Source organism: Oenanthe melanoleuca, unplaced genomic scaffold (assembly GCF_029582105.1).
Source record: "Oenanthe melanoleuca isolate GR-GAL-2019-014 unplaced genomic scaffold, OMel1.0 S001, whole genome shotgun sequence".
NCBI classification, from domain to species: Eukaryota; Metazoa; Chordata; class Aves; order Passeriformes; family Muscicapidae; genus Oenanthe; species Oenanthe melanoleuca.
The window spans coordinates 5,992,477-6,007,256 of NW_026612650.1; the positions used below are offsets into that span (position 1 = coordinate 5,992,477).

At 53.2% G+C, this 14,780-nt stretch overlaps 4 protein-coding genes across 5 annotated transcripts in view; 3 read left to right on the forward strand and 1 right to left on the reverse strand.

Annotated features, from left to right (window-relative positions):
- LOC130266127 (uncharacterized) overlaps nt 1-14,780 on the reverse strand; it is a 1,034,314-nt gene that overhangs the window by 902,609 nt on the left and 116,925 nt on the right. The window lies entirely within an intron of this gene.
- LOC130266132 (olfactory receptor 14A16-like) overlaps nt 1-14,780 on the forward strand; it is a 540,143-nt gene that overhangs the window by 205,598 nt on the left and 319,765 nt on the right. The window lies entirely within an intron of this gene.
- Nucleotides 1-14,780, forward strand: part of LOC130266144 (olfactory receptor 14C36-like) — a 255,402-nt gene that overhangs the window by 145,316 nt on the left and 95,306 nt on the right. The gene's annotated exons all lie outside the window — the stretch shown is intronic.
- LOC130266177 (olfactory receptor 14C36-like) lies at nt 6,346-7,046 on the forward strand. Its single transcript, XM_056515541.1, has one exon. The coding sequence runs from the start codon at nt 6,346-6,348 to the stop codon at nt 7,039-7,041; it is 696 nt and encodes a 231-aa protein (XP_056371516.1). The 3' UTR covers nt 7,042-7,046.

Below are 14,780 nucleotides of genomic sequence, written 5' to 3' on the forward strand. Positions count from 1 at the left end.
CTGCTCCTGCCCGGGAGCCCCGGCTGGGCCGGGCCGGCGCCCACTGAGCTGCGGCTGCTGCTGCTGCCAGAGCCGGGCGGGACTGGGGACAGGGAATGGACACGGGGACAGCAAAGGCCTTGGGTGGGACTGGGGACAGGGAATGGACATGGGGACAGCAAAGGCCTTGGGTGGGACTGGGGACAGGGAATGGACACGGGGACAGCAAAGGCCTTGGGCGGGACTGGGGACAGGGAATGGACACGGGGACAGCAAAGGCCTTGGGTGGGACTGGGGACAGGGAATGGACACAGGGCACAGCAAAGGCATTGGGGCTGCAGGGATGTTCACACTCGGGCAGCGCCAGCACAGAGCTGCAGCCCACAGTTAATCCCCATGGAAGCACTGGGGAAAGGCTCCATTGCAGCCTTTCTTTACTCATCACAGTGAAACGAGCAAAATAAAAGGGGAACAAGAAGGCCCCAACACATTCCCTTTTGGGAGAAGTCATGAGGGTCTGTGAGGGGCCATGAGGTGCTGTAGGAGGCTGTGAGGGGTCCTCAAGGGCTGTGAAGAGCAATGAGCAGCCATGGATGGCTGTGAGGGGCCATGAGGGTCCATGAAAGGCTGTGAGAGGCTGTGGGAGGCCAGGAACCTCATGGAACCAAGGGTCCATTGTGACACTGCAGAACCAAGAAAACTGATGTTGGCAGTACAAAGGGTCATGGAACCAAAAGTCCATTGTGATATTGTGGGCCCTCAGGGAGCCATGGAGACCATTATGGCACTTTGGGACCCATTGGAGCCAAGGGGACAATGCAGGGCCTTGTATGACCGAGGGGTCATTGTATCACGGCAGGGCCTCATGGAATCAAGGGGATCGTAGTGACACTGTGGGGCTCTGTGAGACCACAGGGACATTCTGACTCTGTGGAACCAAGGATACCATTGTTACACACTGTGACACCAAAGGGCCATTGTAGAAGTCAGGGAACCAATGAGACCATTGGGACATCACAGGGCCTCATGGAACCAAGGGGCCATTGTGACACTGTGTCACCATGGAACCAAGGATGCCATTGTGACACTATGGAACATGGTGGAACAAAGAGGCCATTGTGAACAGGGGAACCTGCTGATACCATTATGAACTTCAAGTTCTTGTGACACCAAAGGGCCATTGTGGAACTGCAGGACCTCGTGGAACCAATGAGACCATTGTGCCACTGCAGGATCTCATGGAATCCTGGAGACCATTCTGCGACTCTGAGGCCTCGTTGAATCAAGAGGCTTGGCAGGGCCTCATGGAAGCAAGGAGACCATTCTGGCACTCTGAGTTCCCATGAAACCAAGGGACCATTGAGACACCACAGGGCCTCATAGAGCCAGAGCAACCACTGTGACACTGTAAGGTCTGATGGACACAAGGGGCCATTGTGACATTATGGTCCCCCATGCAAGCAAAGGGCCAGTGTGACACAGCCAGGTCTTGTGGAACCAAGGGGCCATGGTGATTCTGAGGAGCCCAATAGAACCAAGGGGCCATTTTGGCACCACAGGACCTTATGGAATCATGGAGACCATTGTGACACTTTGAGTCCTCATGGAACCAAGGGGCCCTTGTGTCATTGTGCAGTCCCATGAAACCATTTTGACACTGCAAGGCCTCAGGGAAGCAAGGGGCCATTGTGCCACTGCAGAGCCAAGGAGAACATTTTGATATTGCTGGGCGTCATCGAAACAAAGAGCTGTTGTGATACTGTGGGGCCTCATGGAACCAAGGGGTAATTGTAAAGCTGCAGGGCTCCAAGGATCCAAGAATATGGAACAGACCTGGCTGACTTGGCCTCCTGGGGCCAGAACTGGTCCAGCTGACCTTGGCATGTTGAGGGTTGCTTCTCATCTGCCCCTGAAATCTCAAAGTTCTGTGCTTTCCTTTTTGTGGGAAAGAACTTTCTCCTCCATGTGCCCAATGGCCGAAATTGGGATACCTCCAAATTTGATTATATCCTTGGATTGTTCCCATCTGAAACCTGCCAGGACAGACAGCTCTGTCTGGCCATGGTCTCATAGGGACGACATTGCATCTGCGTTTAAAGCACTGGGGGGACTGTGCTTTTCTCCCATGGAAAGAAACATCTTCCATGTCCAGACATACATGGCCAAATGAGAATCTGTCATTAAAATTCCTTGTATCCAAGGATAGCTCCCAGACAAAAGCTGCCAGGAATGTCTAGGTTCCCATGGCTTCCTAAGGGCCAGCTCTCATCTGCCTTTGAAACACTGGGGCTCCCTATGGAAGAGAGCTGTCCTTCTTTTCCAGATGCCCAGGGACAAAACTGGGATTTGGCCTCCCAAATTCTGCCTATCCAAGGATTGCTCCCAGACAAATGCTGCCAAGACAAACAGGTCTGTCTGGCCTTGGCCTCCTTGGGACTGCCTCTAATCAGTCTTTGAAACACTGGGGCTCTGCCCTTTCCTTCCTGTGGAGAAGAATTGTCATTTCGGTCCAGGCACCCATGCCTGAAATGGAATTCCACCTCCTGAACTCTACAATCCAAGGGTTCTTTCAGACAAAAGCTCCAATGACAGAAAGGTCTGGCTTGCCTTTGCCTCTGATCTGCCTTCAAAACCTGGGGTTCTGTGGTTTCCTTCCTGTAGAGAAGAACTGTCCTTCTTGTCCAGGTGCCCAAGGCGTCAAATCATTGACCACTAGATAGGGACAAAGGAGCTCTGTGCTCAGGGAAGTGAAGACTGAGGAGAGCAGAGGAGAGCCCTGAGAGAGATGGAAGGGTGGTTTCAGGGATGGTAGATCCTTCTGACATAGTGGAAAACAGCCAGAGAAAAAAAGAATTAATGCCAAGGGCAGCTGGGATGGTCCAGAACGGACAGAAGGAGAAAGGAATTTCTCTCCCAGGGCAGGGCTGTGGTGCAACACGTCCCCCAGAAGGAGTCTGGAGCAGCCCAAGGCTTTGTGTGGCCAGGCAGAGGCAGGCAGGACGCAGAGCTGTCAGCAAAGGAAGGGCCAGCGAGGTGGGGCAGCCGGGGGATGACGACAGCCTGCAGGGACAGAGGCGCAGGGCATGGACACCGTAGGACAGCCTGGGCTGCAGAGGGCACAGGGATGGGCAGCAGCTGAAAGGCCCTGCCAGAGCCAACTGCTGCAGCACTTGGGCCATGGCTGCTGGCCCTGGGCCTGAGGCCAGCAGGGGACAAGTGAGCCTTGCTGTGCTGGGGCCTCATTGCCTCCTTGTCCCTGCTCAGCAGCCTGGCAGGGGCCGCCCCATGGTCCTGCCCTTGGCATTGCACATCCCCAGAGCCCAGTGGCCTGGGAAGAGCCCTGAGCAATGAGGGAGGGACAGGATCTGCCTTGCCAGGGGCTGGGGCTCAGCCTTGGCCCTTTGCATTCCTGAAACACATCCAGGTTTGCTCAGTATCTGGACACCTTTCCCCTATTTTTCTTCATCTATCATCAGCGCCTCCAGTGTTTGGCTCTAACTGGAACCTTGGGGAATTTTCTGAGTCCTGTCCTTCAGTGGGACTCATTAAAACTTCAAGAAACTTTGGCATAGTAATTTGATTTTGAGATCTTTAAAAGTTTTTTTGAAAAACACTCTCAGGGACTGAATGTGATTTAAAAAAGAACAAACTCCTGAGCAGGTCATTAAAGTCATTGTGTTGTGTCTCCTGGCACAGAGGGAGAAAATGGCAACCAGGAAAAGCTTCAAAAAGACATTTCTGCTGAGGAGCAGCTGCTTTCACAGCCCAGCAGGGCTGAGGGCACTGCCTGCAGGCACTGAGGGTACAGGAGCCAGGCACAGACAGGCTAAAGGCAATCAGCACTGGGAAGACATTGAGGTGAGACTTCACTTGGGGGAACATCTTCACAGCCCTGGACATGGTGAGTCTGTGGGTGCAGGGCAATGTCCCCTGTGCTCCTGGAGGGATCTCCTGGAGCCAGCACAACCCACAGCCTGGGGGATGTGTCAGGAGGACTCTCCCAGTTTCTCTGAGGCACAGGAGGAGGAGGAGGAATGTGCTGCAGAGTGGGGCTGCCCTGGGCACCGTCAGAGGGACAGGGCAGGATGGCTCCTGCTGCCAGGGATGGTTGCAGGGGCTGAAGCTGGGGCTGCAGCCAGGGCTGCCCAGGGCTGTCCTGCAGAGCAGCTCCTGCAGCCCTCAGGGCTCTTGGCCAGCCCAGGGCATGTGCCACCTACCAGGGGCAGCTCTCAGCCTGCCTGGCAGCTCCCCATGGACTGTGGGGAGAAGTTGGAGGTGGAAGGAGCCACCCCCATCAGGGCAGATTCCTCCTGCTGTGCAGATGGTGCTGCATGGCCAGGGCTGCTCTCAGCTCTCTCCTGAAGGGAAGGGAAAGGGGCTGTCAGGTGTGTCTGTGTCACTGAGACTCCTGCACTGTCCCACTGGGGATCAGCAGATCTGCCTCAGATCTCCCTCACAAAGTGCCTCCTCACCCATCTCTGCCTACAGACAGCAGCAGCAGCAGCACCTGTGGGCCGTGCCTTGAGCTGGGAGGGGTCTGCAGGGCAGAGCTGAGCCCCCAAGGCTGGGCTGGGCTCTGGCAGCACTGACAAGGACAAGGCTTGGAGAGAATCAGCTCCCAGTAGGAAAAACTCCAGGCAGCAGAGAGCCAGAGCAATCTGGATACCCTCCCTCTTCTAGGGAAAGAGAGAAAAGTTTAAAGAGACTGACTTTTAAATTGGAGCTTTCCAGAAGTCCACTTTATTTTTCCAGCACATTTTAATTTTGATTACCCTGAAATAGAGGGAGGTGTAATGAGCCAAGTGCACCTGGGTGGGACCAGCAGGTCTGAGTACACTGGGGCACAGGGAGCTGTTTTCCCTCTGGGCTCCCCAGAGTTATGCTTACAGAAATGCTGAAGATCAGAACTTTTGCCACCTCTGAAAAAGGGGAAGTAACTCAAAACCACCTCCTGGATGCTTTTGAAGCTAAGGTGAGCTTGAAATTTAAAAATTTAAGTGAAATTTTCCCAGAGAAAGAGAAGGAATTTTGAGTGAATTCTTAAGAAATTAGCATAGAATTGCACAAAGCTTGTGCAATTTATCAATGCCTTTTTTTCCAGTGCATGATGCCCAGAGACAGCAAATGTCCAACAGCAGCTCCATCAGCCACTTCCTCCTGCTGCCATTGGCAGACACGAGGCAGCTGCAGCTCCTGCACTTCTGCCTCTTCCTGACACAGGAACCCTCTGGCTTCAGGAGAATGCAGCTGCAGCTTCTGCAGTGATGTCCTAAAGCTAGAACATAGCAATGCCTACAGACTGTGAGTACATTCTCTGACTCTCTCTTCTGTAGAGCAGCCAGGGGTGCCCAGGGCTGTCCTGCAGAGCAGGGTCCTGCAGCCCAGGGTGCTGTGCTGGGGCAGGGACTCTGCTGCCTGCCGGTGACAGCTCTCAGCCAGCCCTGGGAGCTGCTCCCAGCACTAGGGACAAGGTCTGGGTGGAAAGAGACAGCTGGTAAGGCTTGTAAGATTTCTCCTTGTGTGGTGAGGATGCTGCATTGTTCAGGGCTGCTCCTAGCATGACATTTAACTGCAGAACATTTCCAAATAAATTATATAGATAGCATAGAAATGCAGCGGCTGCATAAAAGGGAAAATCCTTTTTTTTTTAATCTATTGCTCTGGGTTGCCTAAATAGAAAACTGTGCACTGATATTCATCTCTGAGTTTAGGTTAAGAAAATTTTTATAAAAATTCTCTGAGATCTTAATAAAGCAGACACTGACAGAAATCAGCACAAGGCCCCTTAGAGGCAGCAGCAGGGTCACTTTTTCAGCCTTCTCTGAGATGCTCTGACATTGCCATCAGAGCCTGCAGAGGCAGAGCTTGCCCTGGGCAGTGCCCTGTGCTGGAAGGGGTCTGCAGGGCAGAGCTGAGCCCCCAGAGCTGGGCTGGACTCTGTCAGCACTGGCAGGGCCCAGCCCTGGGCACAGGGAAGCAGCTGCTGGCAGGGACAGCTCCAGGCAGCAGAGCCCTGGGCAGGCAGTGGGGGGAAAGTGCCACCAAGCTGGGCTGGGATATTTAAAATACACTCTGAACTGAGCTATTCCACGATTGTTTTTCTTACAGATGCCCATGCCAAGACACAGCAAACGTCCAACAGCAGCTCCATCAGCCACTTCCTCCTGCTGCCATTGGCAGACACGCGGCAGCTGCAGCTCCTGCACTTCTGCCTCTTCCTGGGCATCCCTGGCTGCCCTCCTGGGCAACGGCCTCATCATCAGCGCCGTAGCCTGCGGCCACCACCTGCACATCCCCATGTTCTTCTTCCTGCTCAACCTGGCCCTCACTGACCTGGGCTGCATCTGCACCACTGTGCCCAAAGCCATGCACAATTCCCTCTGGGACACCAGGAACATCTACTCAGGATGTGCTGCACAGCTGTTTTTCTTTCTGTTCTTCATCTCAGTAGAGTACTATCTCCTGACCATCATGTGCTATGACCGCTACGTGTCCATCTGCAAACCCCTGCACTACGGGACCCTCCTGGGCAGCAGAGCTTGTGCCCACATGGCAGCAGCTGCCTGGGCCAGTGGCTTTCTCCATGCTCTGCTGCAAACAGCCAATACATTTTCTCTGCCCCTGTGTCATGGCAATGCCCTGGGCCAGTTCTTCTGCAAAGTACCCCAGATCCTCAAACTCTCCTGCTCCCAGTCTAACTCCCTCAGGGAACTTGGACTCATTGCAGTTAGTGCTTGTTTAGCACTTGGTTGTTTTGTGTTCATTGTTTTCTCCTATGTGCAGATTTTCAGGGCTGTGCCGAGAATCCCCTCTGAGCAGAGACAGCACAAAGCCTTTTCCACCTGCCTCCCTCACCTGTCTGTGGTCTCCCTGTTTATTAGCTCTGGCACATTTTCCTACCTGAAGCCCCCCTCCATCTCCTCCCCATCCCTGGATCTGGCCCTGTCAGTTCTGTACTCGGTGGTGCCTCCAGCCCTGAACCCCCTCATCTACAGCCTGAGGAACCAGGAGCTCAAGGCTGCAGTGTGGAGACTCATGATGGGATTGTTTAACAAACAGTAAACTGCTTGCTAGTTTCAGCATGTCACTTGCAATAAAAATCATCTTTGATAATATTTGTTTGGCTTGGTGGTTGAATTGCTCTTTAAATTGCTTTGCTTTAGTATTTCAATATATTCCACAAAGAAATTACATTCTTTGGACCCTTTCTCTTTTTGTTTCTCCCCATTCTTGCAGTAGCCACAGACTGTATCAAAGAGGGGCTGTGCCCTTGGTGGCTTTAAACAAACTGAACGGTCTCTCTCCCAGCAAAGTTTTCTCCAGAGATGCCCCTTTTGTTCCCTTCTCTACAGCTGCAGCAGCAATGTCTGTGTGGAGAGTTGGGCCAGATCAGTGCTGGCACAGCAGCTGTGCCCAGCAGCAGCAGCAGCACTTGGTGTTGCCAGTGCTGCTCCTGTGCCACTGCCCCGCTGCCCTCCTGCCCCTTGTGTTGCTGCAGGGCCTGAGTGCTCTCGGGGCCGGGCACAGCCCTGGGGGTGGCAGTGCCGGGGCTGCAGCAGGGACAGGCCATGGGCACTGCTGGGGCAGCGCTGCTGCCTCAGGCCAGGGTCTGGGGGCTCCAGGCTCCTTGGCCAGGCTCTCTCCAGAGCACTTGGCCAGGCCAGTGCTGAGCAGAGAAAACCCCCGTGAGCAGCCCCAGGCTGGCCGTGGGCAGGCTGGGGGCAAACAGCATGGCTGGTGCTCTGCAAGGGCCCTGCAAGGGGGAGACCCTGGCAAGGAGCAGCAGAGCAGGGGCTGATCCATCCCCACTGCGCTGGACAGCCCAGGGCAGCGTCCCAGAGCGTCCTCATGCACCTGCCAACAACATCCCCCCTCTGCAGCACTGGCCTCTCCCCCAGCTCACACAGGAGCCGCATCCTTGCAGGCACAGACACGGCAGCACTGGCTCAGGAGCCCCTGTTTGCACTGCACAGAGCAGGCGTCAGCACCCCCATGGTGCTGCTGTGGGGAGATGGAGCTGAGTGAGCACAAATGCCATCAGCCCCTGGGGCCAGCAAGGGCTGGGGATGGGAGGGAAACCACTCAGGTTTGTCATGGCCTCTGGAGTCAGCCAGACAGTTTGTTCCCATGAGCTGTGAGTTTCCTGTCCCACTGCAGACCTTGTTGCTCAGAGACAGGGCTGTCTGGCAGCCACCCCAAACTGCCCTGAGCATTTCCTTTAATTCACCTTCGCTTTCTTTATTCTTCCCTGGTCCAGATTTTTCCTATTGCACATTCCTTTCCTCCTCAGTGAAAACAGCCCAACCCTGTTTGCTCTTCACTCTCTTGCCCCCCGCCCCATTGGAATTCCTGAGTTGGCACCATGGGAACGTCCCTGGGGAGCAGGATCATCCTACAGGTGCTTCAGGAATTGTCTGCAGGCTCCTGCAGTGCCTCGTGCTGCTCCCTTGCCAGAGGCACCACAGGCCAGGGGGGCACATCTGGGCTGGTGTGTCTGGGTGTGGGGCTCCCTGTTCTGGGCAGTGAGGAGGGGCTGGAGAGGCTCTGCAGGACTGACAGGATGGGCTTTGAGGCTGTGAGGAGAAGCTGAGGGACCTGGGCTGCTGGACCTTGTGAAGAGGAGGCCCAGGGCTCATCCTGCAACTGCTCCAGGGGTGGTTTCAGAGAATCACAGAATCAGCAAGGTTGGAAAAGGCTTTGAAGAGCATAAAGTCCAACTTGTGCCCTGACACCACATTATCTCCATGAACCTCCAGGATAAACATCCCCAGCTCTTTCAGCCGCTCCTCACAGGACTTGTATTCCAGACCCCTCACCAGCCTTGTTGCCCTTCTCTGGACATGCTCCAGGTCCTCCATGTCCTTCCTACTTTGGGGGCCCAGAACTGGACACAGCACTCAAGGTGCTGCCCAACTAGTGCTGAGCACAGGGGAAGAATCACTGCTCTGGTCCTGCTGGCCACACCATTCCTGATCCAGGCCAGGTGCCATTGGCCTTCTTGGCCACCTGGGCACACTGCTGGCTCATGTCCAGCCTGCTGTCCATCAGTGCCCCCAGGTCCTCTTCTGCCTGGACCTTTTCCTCCCCTGTAGTGCTTCAGGGGTTGTTGTGGCCAAAGTGTAGGACCCTGCTCTTGGCCATCTTCAACTTCACTTTGTTGTATTTGGGCCCTAGATCCATCCTGTCCAGGTCCCTCTGAAAAACCCTCCTACCTTCCAGCTTGGTGTCACCAAGGTTCCATGAGGCCCTGGAGTGTCACCATGTCACAAGTGTCTCCATGATTCCTTGAGTCCTCCCAGTGTCACAATGTCCTTTTGGTTCCAGAGGACCCCTTGGTGTCACAAAGTCTATTGGATTCTTAGGCCCTGAAATGTCCCAATGGATCATTTGTTCCATGAGGTCTCACAGTGCAGCAATGCTCTCCTTGGTTCCACAGTGTCACAATGGTCTCTTGGTCCCAAGGGGCATCACGCTGTCAAATATGTTTCCTTCATTGCAGGAGTCCCTGAGGAGCAACACTGGCCCCTTGGTTCCATGGGGCCCTGCAGTGTCACAATGGCCCCATCATCACACGAGTTCCTGCTCTGTCACAATGCTCTGCATGGTCCCAAAAGGCCCTGCAGTGCCACTGTGGCCTCTTGGTTCCATGAGGCCTCCGAGTGCCACTATGAATTCCTTGGTGCTGCAGTGTCACAATGGAGCCCTGGTTACACAAGATCCTGCAGTGTCACGAGGGACCCTTGGTTCCATGGGGCACCACAGTGTCACAGTTGTTCCCTTAGTTCCGAGAGTCCTTGCAGTGGAACAGTGGCCCCTTGATTCCATTGGCCCCAGGCTCTCACAAGACTCTCTTTGGATCTGCAATGGCACAATGGCCCCTTGGTTCCACAAGGCCCTGCAGTGTCACAGTGGCCTCTGTGGTTCCACAAGGACCCAGACTGTCACCATGGACTCCTTGCTCCCATGTAGCCCCACAGTGTCACAGGGGCCCCTTGGCTCTGTGGTGCCATGTAGTACACAGTGTCACCATGGTCCTCTCAGTTCCACGAGGCCCTGCAGTGTCACAATGTCCCCTTGCTTCCCCAGGGCCCTGCAGTGTCACAATCATCACAGAATCACCCAGGCTGGAAAAGATCTTTGAGAGCATCAAGTCCAACCTGTGACCCATCAACACCACCTTGTCACCCCGACCATGGCACTCAGTGCCACATCCAGTCCTACCTGAAACACTTCCAGTGATGCTGACTCACCCACCTCCCTGGTTAGCCTATTCCAATGCCAAATCACCATTTTTGTGAAGAATATTTCCCAATGTCCAGCCAAAAAATCCCCTGGTGCAGCTTAAAGCTGTGTTACTGTTCCCTGAGAAAAAAGTCCAACCCTCTCCTGGCTGCACCCTCCTGTCAGGGAGTTGTAGAGAGTGATGAGGTCTCTCCTGAGCCTCCTCTTCTCCAGGATAAACATCCTCAGCTCCCTCAGCTGCTCCTCAAAGGACTTGTGTTCCAGACCCCTCACCAGCCTTGTTGCCCTTCTCTGGACACGTTCCTGTCCCTCCATGTCCTTCCTAAATTGGGGGCCCAGAACTGGGCACAGCACTTGAAGTGCGGCCTCACCAGTGCTGAGCACAGGGGAAGAATCACTGCCCTGGTCCTGCTGGCCACACCATTCCTGATCCATAGGAGTCCCAGGACTTGGATGAGGGAAATAGAGGGAAGAGGATGGGGGAAAAGTGTTATTGATTTCCAGCTATGAAGGGTCTTGATTTTCATATCCATTCATACTGCATTAGAAGTTGCTGGTGGTCAATATTATTTGCTTATATATTTCTATAAACAGGAAAAGACAACAATAAAAATGTTCTCTCTGCTTTGTTTCCAATAAAGTATATTCACTTGGAATACACTTCTGAAATCTATCTTATTAACCACAGAAGAATTGAAAACTTAAATTATTCTCAGAGGTGTTTCTTGTTTGGATGTTTTGAAGAAAAGTTTATGAGTCTTTGCCACTGAATTCCTGAACTGAAGAGCTCAAGAAAGAAGAGGCCTCTGGAACAGTAAAATTCATCAGCAATCTCCAAGTCCCTGAGGATCCATCCTCATCAGAGCAGGAATGAACAGAAATGGGCACAGCTTTGTGGCTGCCCCAGCTCTGGCATGGGCCCTGGGCCTGGAGCAGGAGCAGCTCTGCAGGGCCCCAAGGCCGGGGCTGTTGTGCTGGCCTGGGCAGATGGGATGGCAGCAGGGGCTGCAGAGCTCTCAGGAGCTCAGGGAGAGGGGAGCAGGGCACACAGGGAGCCTCCTTTTGCCTTGGCCAAGCACCTTCCCAATGACCACCCAAATGGCCACACTCACTGACTCCCCCCACTTACCAGAACCACTGACCAGAACCACTGACCAGAACCACTGAACACACCCATTGCCAAGACACCAATGCCTGTACCCCAATTGACCACACCCCACTGAATTTTCCCACTCACCACTCCGGAGCACTGACCACACCCTATGAGCACTCTGCACTGCTCACACCCACTGACCACACCCACTGACCACACCCACCAGACCTGCTGACTGCACCCACTGACCACACCCCAATGACCCCCAAACTGACTGCACCCACTGACCACACCCCATTGACCATCTCAGTGACCACCACATGCTGCTCACACCCACTGACCAAACCCCTGACCACCCAAGTGACCACCCCCACCTGACTACCCAACTGACCACAGCCACTGACCACACACAGTGACCATAACCTGACTGACCACACACCACTGACAACACTCCCTGAAGCCCACCAAATTACCACCCCCTCCCTGACCACAGCCACTGACCACATTCACTGACCCCCCAATGACCACCCCCCACTAACTGCACCCATTGACCACACCGACTGACCAAACACCACTGACCACCCCCAGTACCCGCATCAACTGGCCATTCCCCCTCTGACCACAGCAACTGACCACAAACACCGACCAGCCACACTGACCCCACCCACTCAGCACAGCTAGTGACCACATTCACTGACCACACCCACTGACTGCACCCACTGACCACACCCACTGTGAAGACACAAGTGCCCACACTCCATTCACATCAACCTCTGACCACCCAACTGACCACACTGCTGCTGACCGCCCCCACTGATCACCTCCTACTGATCACACCTACTGACCACACCTACCAACCACATCCTACTGACCACACCCACTGACACACCCACTGACCATGCCACTGACCACCCCATATGGCCACACCCACTGACCGCTGAACTGACCATTCCCCCCACTGACCTCACCCACTGCCCACACACCCATGCCCACGCTCCAATGCCCCCACTCACTCACGGTACCATCTTAACAAACACAATGACCACACCCACTGACCACTCCACCACTAACTACAACCACTCATTACCCTAATGGCCTCTGACCACACCATGCTGACCGCCACCATTGACTGCACCCAATGACCCCAGCCACTGACTCCCCCCATGACCACACCAATTGACCACCCAAATGACCACACCCACTTACCACCTCCCCACTGACCTCCCAACTGGCCACCTCCACTGACCACAGCTACTGATCGCATCCCACTGCCCACATCCGCTGACCACAATCACTTACCACTCCCACAGACCACACCGCACTGTCCACACCCATTGACTGATACCAATGCCCACACCCCTCTGACCACACCCAGTAACAACACAACTGACCACACTACCACTGACCATAACTACTTACCACAAACCACTGACCACCCAAACTTACCAAACCCACAGACCACCCCAAATGACCACACCCACTGACCACACCTATTACCTTAATTGGAGTTGTGGTTGGAGACAGAGATGACACAGCAATCCATATAACAAAAGCTTTCTGTATTGTTCGGGACCCTTCTTAAATTGAGGCTTTGAATGTTCCAGATATACACATGTGATTGTTTGGGGTCTTAACACACCCATTTCCCTGGCCAATGATGCATCTGCACTTGGGGTTCAATGAATTGGCTGCGATCCTTTATATGTGCTCAAATCCATCCAATCATCGCTCAGCCAGGGACAAGGTTACATCTAGGCTGGTGTGGTAGTTTGTAAAGATTCCCTAAAATTTTTCTCTGCCAGGACCTGGGCAGCTGCTTTTGGATCGGACAAGGACCAATCGGTGTCTGATTTTTAATACTGACACACTGGTGCACCAGTGAGAAAGTTTATTCGTCTTTGTGAAACACACATGTAAAGATGAAAAACCCGAGGAAAGTTCTCTTTCTGTTCTTGCCTCAGTACAGGTAACACCGACCTGGGCCCCTCCGTGCAGCCCGCAGGCCTGGCCGGGCCCAGGTCACGGCCGGGCTCTGACTCTGGGCCCCCGTTTTTGGCCGGGGTACTGATAGAAATGGGGAGGGGAGGCCCACACGGCTGCTAAGATCTTAGATTCCCCAGCCTGGCACAGCCAGGGAGCCCGTGGCTCAGCAGCTCAGCAGAACATGGAGCTGACATTCAAACCCTGCCCTGCCGCCGGTCCGTGGGGCCTCCACCCTCGGGAGAGCGGCTCCGGGCGGCCGGGCCGTCCTGGGCAGCGCGGCCTGGGGCAGAGACAGCTGGGCCCGCTCCGGCAAGGGGCCACCCTTTGCCTGCTGGGCAGGGGGAGGGAAACCCATCAGCCCACAGCTGGAACTGAATGCAGCAATTCCCAGAAAACAACCATGGAGCCAGAACAACCACCACTGTTTTTTTGGCTGGGCCCTTATGATCCTGGCCCAGCCTCAGCACGGTCTGAAATGCTCCATCAAAACTGCTCCAGCCGCTGTCCAGGCAAGGTAGTAACTCTTCCATTGCTCAGAATGAGACTTGCAGACACTTTGTTCTCTCTCCTGAGTGAAAGAAAAGGACCAAGATGAAGATTTGCACACAAACAGCATAAAAACACTGAGGTCAGACAAAGGGAAGAGTCAGGTCCCAGATGAGGGAAGGAAGAGAGTTGTGGACTGAAATTTCTCCTTTTTAAGCTATGAAGAAGAGACTCTTGTTTCCCTATAACACGTAAAAATATTACAGAGTAAATGTAACTGTTTTAACTGTAAATATGAACAAAGACATTAGTGTTAGATTAAGTAGATGTTGAAATAGCTGTGATCCCTTAAGTTTGAATACTATGAAGACCTGTGCTGCTCCTAGAGGAAGAAGAAAAAGAAGGAAAATCTATTTTTTCAAAAATAAAGCAAGCTTTTTTTTAAACCATTACAACCCTTTAAGTGTGCCCTATAGTTGATATGGTCCTCAATAATAGTTCTAGGAAAACTGTAAGTTAAAGAAAGGATTTTTACATAGTGATCAAAATTCCATTATCCCAGACACCTAATCACTGTAACATGAAGGCCACGAGAAAACTGTTTATTGTGGAGAAATATCCACAGACTGAAGAGGGAAGTCTCCTCTCCCAGTGAATTGGTAAAAGACTATTTTAGAGATGGTAAACTGACTGAGTTGTTTTCTAAACATTTTCAGTGTGAAAGAAAGGAAGTGTGTAGGGGGAGAAAGAGGAGTCTAAAGTTTCATTCTGAGGTTTTTTTCTTTCCTTATAGTTTCCAGTAATAAAGTTTCTCTTTGTACCATTTAAAGTTCAGACTGTTTTGCCTTCCTCAGAATCCTATCTCAAAACAAGAAAATTTCAGATTAGCGAAACAAAACCACTACACCTTGGACCACCAAACCTGTTGGGGATTGTTGGGGGTGAGTGTTTTTCCTATTACTGTGTCAATTTAAAGAATTTTTCCCATTATCATGCC

Coding starts and splice junctions, on each gene's coding strand:
- LOC130266177 (XM_056515541.1), top strand. CDS start 6,346: ATGCACAATTCCCTCTGGGACACCAGGAACATCTACTCAGGATGTGCT.